Below are 12,142 nucleotides of genomic sequence, written 5' to 3'. Positions count from 1 at the left end.
GGTTACTTTCGCAACGTAAAAGTAAAGTTTCAAACTAATTACACAATTTGACGTTGTTAAAAGTTTCTTAAATACGGTTATGAACTTCCTAGAGTAACACCGAAACGGGTGAGTGAGTTTAGTCTGTTTGAAAACACGAAGATGCAAATGAGCGTGAAGAGCGCAGTGTGCAACTTGACTTCCTCTGTTTCCGAGAAAACAGACAAAATATGCGCATAATCTAGATACGATGTGATTACGCCAAATGGGATCATTTGTGTCTACCAGAACAGAACAATTTGTATTTCGAAAGCCACATTTCCGTTTTTACTGAAAGTTTCCGAGTGATGGGCCTTTGTTAATCACTAAAGAGAAATTGTGCTGTTAAACATGCTTTTGGCGCACCCGCACTTCAGCGGCGATGATATTAAGAGGGCAAGAAGAAATCAGTCACTGGAAAAGCGAACTTTATCCGCATCCCGAAAAATTAAAAAGTGCATTTTGGAGGTACAACCTCCCTAGCAACGGTTTGATCCGAAACTTGCAAATTGCATTGCTGCACTCATCTATGAATAGGTTTGAACCGTCTTTGGCAATGAATTTTTTTTCTCATGCGTTCCTAAATGGAAAAAAGATATGGAGTTTAGCACGTGACTAGCTATAAGATGCTCAAAGTTTAATTAAGGTGTTTGTTTCTCAGGAATGTTAACGAGACCACATGTATGCCAGAGGTGCATGACATGCTGCTGAGGAAGCCCTTTTTATCTATAAAATTCACTGATAAAATCGATCGTGTCAAAAGGTGTAGCTAGATTGTTGCCGTGGAATCGGCGCTTTATCTATAAACTTTACTGATGAATTACTCGTGGCAACAGCTGTAGAAAGATGATGCTACATAAAATTCACCGAAAGAATAAACTACTTAATATAAATACTAGCTCTACTTAATACTAATACTGGGTCCAAGCTGTGTTTAATGTTTTGAACGAAGACTGCAAAAAACTGAGAGCGGGCCCTTTTTTTGGTGCCACTAGATTTCCGCATGTCCACAGAAAAAGCCAACGAGAAAACCAAACAAAACAGACGGGAGAAAACTAATCTACGTAAAGAGACGAGTCTAAGCATAACCCAGATACCCTGCAATTTAAGTGAAGAGTCAGGACCAAGGTCAATTCGATTTTAAAACTGTTGATGTTGAGAAAAAGGCGACATTAGTATAGACATTAAAGTGCCACTACGATCAAAATTTTGCATCCCTTTTTTTCGTCAGCTTTGGAAAGAAGAAGTGATAAATACTTACCACGCCAAATTTTACATCGAAATTCCAACGGGAAGACCAGTTATTTTAAACGCGAAGTTCAGCTTCGCTGTGCCGCCATTACTCGAACGACAAATGGCCGTTAACTACATAGAGAGCTGGATCTAGTTGCACCGACAGGAATATGACGTCATACGCGCACAACAACATGGCCCGCTTTCGAATGTTCGATCTCGCTGAAAGAAGCCACTTCTTTTTATTTTAGTGGCTCAAGGGCCGTCTTTACAACGCACACGTATTGTGGGCACCCGAGAGAAACCTAATGGTGGTTGTTTGAACATTTATGGTTCTGAAATACGTCAAAAGGGGGTAATTTCTTCAGACAAATCGTCTTTTTGTACATCGCACCGAAGTATACTAAAGACATCCTCTCGACGACTTCGACAGCTGCTTCGTGGGAAACTCAAACGCAAGGACTGCCATACAATGCTACTGCCTCGATGCTCACTTTTCCAGGGTAAAGCGAGGGGCTAAGTGAAGTGATTAAGCCAAGATAACTGATCGGAAATGAACTGTTTTGATTCGTGAATGCGTGCAATGAAAGCAAGTGGCGCGGAGTGGTGGTGTGTATGTTTTGTTTATAGCTCATTGTAATGCTTTGTTTGTCTAGTGTTCATTACATCTTCTTCCTATAAGTGTCATGCTTTGGTAAATAAAAGTGCATAGATACTCCATTTTATTAAAAAAAATAATAATAATAATTGCTTGTGGTATAATATTGACAATCAACTGCCTTGGGTTTTTCGAATGCTCTCTTCCTACAAAGCACCCAACACATTTCTGAAAGACTTGTACGCCGACTGTAGAATACACAGCAAGGCGAGATTTTCGATCTGTATTAAATGAGCAATTTTAATTAAACTGATTGTGACATTGACATGAAAAATTCATCTCTATATACTGAAACAATCTCATGATATGTGAAAGTACAGGTCAGAAGAAATTTGCAGGCAACTTTACAGCTGATGTGGACCTGCTGACACTCCAACTTGCAAAATTCTCTGATATAACCATCACTGATTTCTGTGAGTCAAGAAGGTCTTGTGGCAATCCTATTTGGTCTGTGTTATTGACTAATTATAATACTATTATTGAGCAATTATTTTAACATCACTTGTAAATATGCTTTGACTGCACCTTTGTGCAGACTTGCAGTGAATATTATGCATGAAAGTTATCTTCTGGGACAAGTCAAGATAATATCTACAATTTAAACCATATTAGTTTGTACGTAAAGAGAACAAATGAACCAAACTGACAAAATTATGAGACAGTATTTTGTCTAATACCCTATTCTAAAGAGTGTGGCTTGGTAAATTTCATCTTTGTGTTTGAATTATTAATTTTGTATTTGTGCCTTCTTTTGTTTTCTTGGCAAAGTCTGTTATATGGACAGCCAATTTTGTAGCATTTTTGGTACAACATAATAAATTTCTAACAAAAGTATTGCACTGTTTTGGTATATACCAGAGACAGTACAAAGGCGTCAACAAGGTCACCTAAGCACACCATGGTAAATAGGACTATCCATGGTAGATATTGCCATAGTAAATCTCACTTAGCTTTTAGTTTAGATCTGTCAACGACACTTCCTGAACCTTAAAATATTGGGATCTATATTATTAGGGTTAGTCTAGGGAAGCATGAAGGCATTTTTCACAGTTTCAGAAGATACATTGTCCAGAAGAATGGGCCAGGATCTTACACAAGGTTTACATTGTACATAATGTGCAAATTTATAAATGGAAGGGAGAGGAGGAGAACTACCAGCAAATTTTTGCAATATTTACCATTGATATCATATCAATGTGACAAGCAGGTACTGGTAATGCATGCAGACTGTGTGTGTGTGGTTTTTTGAAAAGTTGCTGTCATACCCATGTCATCAAGAACCACAATGCTGCAGGCATGGTGAGAGTAGACAGCAAGACTGGCCTCTGACTTCAAGGGTAAACTTGTCTTTATACAGGGAAGGGTTTTGGCCAGTGGGATCATGGCATGCATTCTTGTGCTCTGAGTATTCTCATTGTTGAAAATGGTTATTAGAGAGGGCCACAGCAAAAGGCGTACCTTTAAATTTGATCCTAGAAACTGCCAACATAAATGATAGGAGAGTCTTCAACAAAATCTCCTGGATATAGGTCAAGCACATTAATATAAACAGTGAAGGGATTTTGGAAATTGTTTACTGATGGCCAATTATTTTGTTGGCTCGTTCATAGTGAGGGAGATTTGAGTGTTATGTCATAACAGCAACGACAAAAACAAAACAAAAAAGCCCCCCCCCCCCCCCACAAATATTATTGAAATAACAAAAATGGGTGAGATACAATGTATGATGCAAGCCTACTAAGGTTTCCTCCTTAGCTGTCTTCCCAAACTTTCTTATTAATCTTTAGTTTTCCAGCTGCATTTCAGGGCTTTACAACAATTTATTGTTGAATGTTACTTGGACTGTGGCTTTAAAATATTAGGCCCCTCATGATTACTTCATTTACTGCTTGAAAGTTGTTGTAGAATGAGGAAAGGATCTAACCAGGTAATACCTGGTAGATTACAGCCCTGTAGTATTGTAATATTGCAAATATTCTGTAGGTTACAGCTACAGCTACCCACTTTTCAACTGAAGTTAATTATACATCGTTTTAGTTTTGTCAAAGCTTTATTGAACTTTAAAAAGGGAGGTTAATAGTTCTTTTTTTCTTGACTCATTGTGCAGCTTTGGTTGATACTTGCGAACACCATACACGCCACCAACATAACATCAACATGTATTGGTCTGGAGTTATCCATCCTATTCAATAATTTGTTGCTCAAGTGTTTCTGTGAAGAGTGATTAGGTTCTGTTTACTAATCCCAAATAGAAAACATACCCAGAATATTAAATAACCATATGTCTACCTCCAACACAGTTGCTGAGTAAATGCCGGAGTGAATTCGTTTCTTCCTCGGCTTTACATGTAAATCCCAGGCTTGAATGAGCTGTTCGCGTGGCTTCGAGGCGTATTTTTTACAGTCATACGACTCCAAATCCACCGCCAAGGAAATTATAATCCAAGATATTCGGTAAAATTGTCCTTTAGATCGCTTTTCACCAAACTGGATGGCGAATCTTACAAATTATCTTGCCTATTCACTTACTTTAGGACTTACGATTATTGAGGGTTACTGAGTTTTGCAAGGAACGCACGATGTTCGATGCGCGTATGACGTCACACAAAGATCTCATACAAGCAACCGCAGTTTAGAATCACCACGGGCGTCACTTTGCCGTCGGAGTAATGGCGGACGGGTTTTCGACGGTTTTCGGCCACTTATTCCCAGGATCAGTAAGCTTGTATAAAGCTAATTAATAGCTATTTTTGCAATTACGAACTCATTAAATGGATTGGAACACGAAAAGGGCGAAAACAGAACTAAAAATTTTCGTCGTAGTGGCACTTTAATAGAGGGGATCAAAGAGTTAACAGTGCCGTAAAAACGGCAGCTGTCATTTGCATGGTCACATTTTAGGATGTCATCCAGCTAAGAACCATTGATTTATTTATTCTAATTGGGAGCGTTGTGCTCTAGACAAAGAGATCCAGAAGTCGCTCAAGCATTTCACCCAGCAGGACCTCCATGTCATAAACAAACCGCGAAGCAAGAAGGGACATGAAAATTTTTAGTACGTGTTGCGGATGATTCGCTTCGGGGCACTGTGATGACGTTATGCCTTATTACACGAGTTTCTTTATAAAAAAAATTGTTTATTCACTTAATAAAGAAAAATTGAGTAAAAATGACTTTAACTACAAAGTTTGCCCTTGGTACGCGACTGAGCTTTGTATTATTAATGTTCCTGTTACTTGTTTCGAGACTTCTTACGTGATTCAGCGGGTCCATGATGCATAAATGTAATTATATTTACATCAAATATTTCTCACTAAAACTTCAGAATGAAAGAAAAACAAAAAAAGAAAAAAACCTGACGATTTTAATGATTTAATGCTCACTGTCTCCTTGAGTTATCGCGACAACAGTCGAATTATCCATCCGCCTATGAAACAAGAATTGAATCCTAAGAATGTAATCCGGTGCGTTTGATATTTCTCAATTTACGACCGAGGTTCGCGAGTCAGAAACATAACTTTAAACCCAAAGACTGAACTACAAAAACTAGGCCTAGAGAAAGATCGAGAAAATTCCATTAAATTAACGGGTAACGGACATCACATTGGAATTAGGAAGTCATTGTTTATGATTTAAGCTAATATTGGTTTGTAAGCTTAAAATCGCTGACGATATCACTAATAAATCCGGAACTCGTTCATTCAGTTTTCTTTTTATGAGATAGGCGTCAGTTACGTCCAGGATCGGAAGCTGCAAAGGTTCTACTTTTTATCCAATAAACCCTACTTCTTTCGGTTTCTCGATTTCGTCGTTTTCGCTAATGTGGATTTCGGTATGCAATTGGTATGCATGTCATGTCGATCCTGTCATTATTCCGATCACGTTTCAAAGTTTTCAGTGGACAAGTACAATCATCTCCATCATAGTATAAGGAAAAATCCACAACATACCTGCGTTTCTCTTTTGGAACTTTCTTTCAGAGCCAGACGGCAGTTACGAAGGCATCGCGCCTTCCGTCGCGGTATACGTTGGCCTGTCTGCTCAATCAAGGCCATCGTCCCAATGATCACACAAAATAACAGTACCAAAACGATCTTCCTTCTTGCAGGCATGGTTTACTCAGATGGTAATACTGCCGAGTACAAAATGATATGATTATCAATTAATGCTTTTTAAAACGTGCTGCAGCCGAAACCTTGACACTGGCAATTGACTTCATCATTAGCATTGAAAATGTTGTTATTCAACTTTCTGCTCAGCGGTGCAAATCAGTTATACTTGCGTAATGATGTATTTTGTCTTCGATTGTGCACATTGTTCACGCTTCGAAGGTCACTTCAGTTGTTCTTATCCTTATCTTTTGGCTTGCCTCAAGGCTCGTTACTAGGCCCCCTACTCTTGTGTTATACACTTTATATAAATGATCTCCCCAATGTCTACCCCACTTCCAAAATTAGTGTGTATGTGGATGGCACGGTTTTTTATTTTAGTGGTTCTGGCTGTAAGGAAGTAACTATTGTCTTGCAAGATGATCTAAATCGGCTAGTGTTGAATCAAAGCAAGACTAAAGGCATGCTATTTGGAACAAAATCGAAGCTTGAAAGTGCTGAAAATTTTACCATCCAGTTACAAGGGAGAAATATTGAGAAGTAATTACTTGGAGGTTATGTTAGGTGAACATCTGATTGGAAGGAGCATGTCGATGTAATATTAATTATGCAGTAAGATGAACAATTTATTTGCCCGAATTAGATTGTGTCTCACGCTTGAGGCATCCAAATATGTGCACAGTTGCATAATCTTACCACTCCTAAGTTAAGTAGAGTTATGTAGGTAGACACTACGTGGGGTGAACCCTCAGTTACACGCAGGGATAACTTACAGCGTCTGCAGAACCGAGCAGCACGTATTATCCGACGAGACAGCTCTAGTGAGGCTAGTAAGATTTTAGGCTGAGAGAATTTAAATTCATAAATGTGTATTTAAAATTGTAAATTACTTACATAATCTTGTTCCTAAATACCTTAGTCAATATTTTACAAAGAATATTAGCATACACTTGTACAACACTAAAAGTCACTGAAATGATTTCTATCTCCTAAAACCGAGATTAAGTTTTGGGAAAAGACCTTTTCGATTTTCCGGAATATTGCTATTTAAAATTCAAAATTTCAAGGACGCAAGCTCATTAGCTTCGGTTTAAGGCTGGTTTCCATATGATCGCAGATCGCAGATCGCAATAAGGTCTGGGATCGTCTGCGATCATATGGAAACTACTTCTGCGATCGTGATCGCAGAAGATAGAACCATGTTCTATCTAAAGGCTGGTTTCCATATGATCGCGGATTGCAGATCGCAGATCGCAGATCGCAAACAATCGCAATTGATCGCAGACGATCGCAGGAGATAGAACATGGTTCTATCTTCTGCGATCGTCTGCGATCACGATCGCAGGATCGCAGACGATCGCAGAAGTAGTTTCCATATGATCGCAGACGATCGCAGACCTTATTGCGATCTACGATCCGCGATCATATGGAAACCAGCCTTTAGATGGAACATGGTTCTATCTTCTGCGATCACGATCGCAGACCTTATTGCGATCTGCGATCTGCGATCTGCGATCTGCGATCCGCGATCATATGGAAACCAGCCTTTAGCACCAGATTAGAAAGCAGATTGTATCCCTAATGACTACACAAGAGCGGTCTATCCTGGTCTATCCGGTCTATCCACGCGTAAAAATTATATAAAGTAAATACATAAATAAGTTAATAAATAAATAAATAAATAATTAATTAAAAAAAGGAAAAAAGAAAGAACGAAAGAAAGAACGAGCTCACACACCGACTAGTTAGAAACCAACTAATTTTTACTGATTTTCTTTGTTGAGTAGATAGTTATAATCCAGGTTATACTAAAACCATTAGACTGCTTGCTCTAGGTTTCTATCAACTTTGATAGTTAGCCATCGCAAACTATCACCGAGAACAGGAAGCAGATGATGAAACAACTGAAAAAATTGTGTTGATTTAGCTGGCTGAATGAATAACAGTTGTTTTTTTTTATGAAGGGGAGAGTTTCTTGTTTGTTGTTTCCTTTAGTTTTTTGTCGTCATACACAATTATAAAAAAAATTATAAAATTATACAAAACCGCAAAAAGTGCAAAACGGATTAATGCCTTTTGTCACACAGTACAAGCCATCAGTGCCTAACCTTAAAAATATTTTAATCAGCAAGTGGCATTTAATCGAAAATCAACCACTGCTAAGAGAAATGTACAGAGAACCACCTCTCATCTCCTATAGAAGAGGAAAATCTCTAAAAGACATACTTGTTAAAGCTAAACTCTAAGGGTCAAAGACCTATTACAACACGAAACAGCGGGAGTCATGTTTAGCCTGTCAACCCCCTTTTAACCTCATTGCTAAAATAAAATAAAATTAATCACAGAGTCCGGAGATTGGCTTACGATGCCGTTACAACCATAACCACATTTTAAATCTCACGAATGGGATATGGGACTCCAAATATGGAGTACCATCGTGTTGACATTTGTTTGGACACCAGAAAGCCTTGCTTGTTAACCAACGAAGGTACGAGGCCATACGGGAGTAAGTCGTGGGTGATCATGGTGGTTATTGCGGCAATGAAAATGTTAAGGGTACAATGAATGTTGTGCCACTAGAACTAATGACACAACTGATGAATCAGAGAATCAACTCTGCAGTGTATGGTAAAGCAATTACCCATGTAGCTCAGTCTGTGGAGTGGTTGACCCAACTCGGAGATCGGCGTTTGGATCCCGCCCTAGACTGTTCACAGTCCCCCTATTCGTTTAGACACTCTCCCCAGAGCGCGCTCGCTTTTACAAACCAAGATGGCGGCAGCTCCATCGAAGCGCACCAGTCTTGAGAATCCCACGGAAAAATAGGGGGACTGTGAACAGTCTAATCCCGCCCAGTCTGGTTAAAGATTTTTTTCTTTGTCTTATACAGTCTTCCCATTTCCTGTAACTAAGGCTAACGCTCAATAGGAAATATATTTGCTCACCTTACATTGCAGAAATAATTCTCTGATCCATCATTCAGCTTATTCTGTTGGTTTACCTGGATCAGTTGGGCGAGCTGGTTGAAGTACCTTAGCTGGATCAGTTGGTTTAATTATGTCAGTTTGTTCGGTTTGTTTAGTTGTGTCAGTTGCTTTATCTTTTCTAGTATTTTTACTTGAATTGGTTTAACTGGTTGAGTTGATCCATTTTCCCCGTTGGTTTAGATTCTTCAACTTGATAGTCCAGTTGGTGGAGATGGTTTGTTTAGTTGGTTTTGCTGGTTCAGTAAATTCACTGGTTCTGGTGCGTTGCGGAAATGTGGAGAATTTTTGGACATGCAGGCGCACGAGAAGGAAGAGGAGTTGAGCAATGGCATAAAAAAATGACCGCTTTAGTAAAAGCCTGTATAGGATAAAACAAACAATTTATTCTCATCTCTACATCCATTGAAAATTACGCAAAGTTGCATCTTCTCCAGTTAAACTGTTCAGTTGTCTTAGGACGTCAAAAATATATATTGATCACGGTTTTACGCGTAATAGCATGACGACTCAGAATAAAAGAATGGACGGCATAAGCATTAACTTAAAACAATTACGGTAATTTTTCGCCCGATTTCTTGGGATAGTTGGCGACTTCTGCAAAAAGTTGCATCTATTTTCCCCTTTCTGATTAATGCAAGTCACAACTAACCAAAATCCTTTGAGATAAATAATTTTTACGGTTTTGGAACATATATAAGTGTGGTAGGAATTAAAGAAGCGACCATCCAGTAAAGAAATTTTGATCTCGAGGCTCTTCTGCTCGCCACTGTCAGCCATATTTGTCTTTCAAATACGCTTAGCAGCCACATCTTTTGTTTCCCAGGCTTGGGTGGACTGTAACTCGAAATTTAGCTCGATATGCAAAATATTGGGGAAATTTAGAGTGGCTAGCCTAGAATATGTGTAACAGATGTGTAATTTTGTTCTACAGACGTAACTTTAATGCGGACATATTCCCTTCTATCTTGAGTAATGCTGGAGTTCCTTCAAACAGGCTGAATCATTATTGAATTCTAAATGCCTAGTTTCTTCGTGTACTTTTGGCCGCCATTGGTGTGACACTATGAAGCCCAGTCAATGACGAGCGCGACTTGCCTTTGTATGATTGGCAAGTCAAGAAAGTTCTAAAAATTAACTCCACCCCTTCATGTCCGCAATTTTTCCATATTATGTTATACTGGTTCAGCTAGGTTTAGGTTGTTCATTTGCTTACACTGATCCAGCTTGTTCAGCTAATTAAGTAAGTTGGTTTAACTGCATTAGCTGATTCAGTCGTTTCAGCTGATTGAGTTGGATCGATTGGTTTTGCTGATTGAGCTGGTTCAGCTCAGGTTCAGTTTGTTCGGATGATTCAGTTAGTTTAGCTTGTTAAGTAGGTTAAGTTGTATCACCAGGTTTAGCTTGTTCAGCTGGTTCAGTTGGTCCCATTGATCCAATTGCTTTTACGTTGCTTCAGCTCGATCGTTCAATTGGTTTTGCTGGTTCGATTAATTCAGTTGGTTTAGTTAGTTCAGCCGCTTCCATTCATCCAGTTGGCCCAGCTGGTTCACTGAGTTGGCTCAGTTGCATTAGCTGATTAAGTTTGTTGAGCTCAGGTTCAGTTAGTTCGGAGCAGCTAGTTAAGTCAATTAAGTTTAATTAACTGGACGAACTGGTCCAATTGGTTGAGCTAGCCAAGTTTGTGAAGCTAGTTAAGTTGGTTCCCTTTAAACCAAATCAGGCAGTTGAACCAACTAAAATGAACCAACAAAACTAGCTGAACTGGGTCAAATGACTGACCCAGGTGAATCAAACCAGCTTAACGGATTAGCTATAAGGAAATGAACTAAAAAAACCAGCTGAACCAACTGAAATAACTGACTCAGATGAACCTACTGAACTAGCCAAACATACTGGACCAGCGGAATCGATCAACTGATCTAAATGAATCCTCTGAACCACCTGACCAAACTTCACTAGCTCAACCAACTGAATCAGCCAAACCATCTCAAGGTATCAGGATAAAAACCCTGTCAAACGATATATTTTCTGAAAGATTGATAATGACTAATTCTGAACGCATACTAAATAGATTACTTCGTTGTAGCGAGTTCCGCTCCAGTCGAGAATTATCACTCTCTGCAGCTGGTGCCAAATTCGTAACACATTCAGTTCTCTCAAAAACCGTCGTCTGGTAATTTTGGTATCTGGCTTTGTTTCTGTAGTTAACGCAGTTAAAATTTGAAGTTTGAAAGAGATTCATCTCATCATGAATGTAAATATATGCATAAATATTTTGAACTGCGGATGAAAATCAAATAGAAGAAAGATCGTCGCAGTTAACTAGTACGCAATAGGATCGTAGCAGGGGAGCTTGAACCCCCCCAGAATTTTTGGAAGTTAAAAAACAATGTGCCAAAAAATATAAAATTAAAACAAACTCGGAACATGGAACATTCCGGAACACGAAAAAAAATAATAATAAAAATTTAAGATACCAAATAAAAATTTAAGATACAAAAAATAATGAAATAAAATAAAAACAAAGGAAAAAATGAAAAAAAAAAGGGTGTGTATATTTACATAAAATGAAATTACATTGTATCCGAAAGAAATCCATATAAGAAGAAGTACGGAGTAGGTGGGACAGTAGGATAAATGGGGCGTTGTAAGTGACCACACTGAATGAAGGCGCAAGTACTTTCCTGCCATTTGCAGCACGTGTTTATCATCCGCTGCGCCAGAAATGGATGATGCAGTTCCAGCTCGACTGGAATACAGGAATGAGCACGGAACACCCTCAGGCGTTTCTCTATCGTATTTTCTCCTTTCATTTTGTGCCAAATCCCTGTTTCCAAAACCAATTGTTTGGTAAAAATGCATATGGAAAAGAGTTTTGTAGCTCCAAACCAGCCAAAGTAGCGTATTTTCTTTAGCCGTAAAGGCAGTTCGCTTATGGTAAAGACACAGAGACAGTCAGGCGTATTTTACTGACAAATGATAATAATGGCTACACCTACTTCTTGCCACCGGGAGTAGCGCGCTTCTTGAAACTCTTGCCTAATTTCAGACCAAAATATGTGATTTTTCCTAACCTATTTCAGACACGACCAAATGACCCAAATGATCATGTTAACCCGCTACAAACATACAGGAAG

The 12,142-nt window shown here is 38.8% G+C and overlaps 1 protein-coding gene across 3 annotated transcripts in view; it reads right to left on the bottom strand.

Moving 5' to 3' along the window:
• The window catches only part of LOC146479895 (uncharacterized), a 28,899-nt gene extending 22,727 nt beyond the window's left edge, over window positions 1–6,172 (bottom strand). For 2 of the 3 annotated variants that reach the window (XR_014864913.1, XM_085110776.1), the window contains exon 1: window positions 5,860–6,172. Coding sequence is in view for 2 of the 3 variants with exons in the window: in XM_085110776.1 (XP_084966902.1) it covers window positions 5,860–6,021 (162 nt within the window). In the remaining variant the exon portion in view is untranslated. The remainder of the gene's footprint in view (window positions 1–5,859) is intronic. The other variant, XM_085110777.1, reaches the window with a different exon arrangement.
• Between the last annotated feature and the right edge of the window lie 5,970 nt (window positions 6,173–12,142).

This window comes from Pavona decussata, unplaced genomic scaffold (assembly GCF_977016875.1).
Source record: "Pavona decussata unplaced genomic scaffold, jaPavDecu1.1 SCAFFOLD_58, whole genome shotgun sequence".
NCBI classification, from domain to species: Eukaryota; Metazoa; Cnidaria; class Anthozoa; order Scleractinia; family Agariciidae; genus Pavona; species Pavona decussata.
Note: the sequence above shows the minus strand (reverse complement) of the source record. Positions and strands in the feature narration are given on the sequence as shown.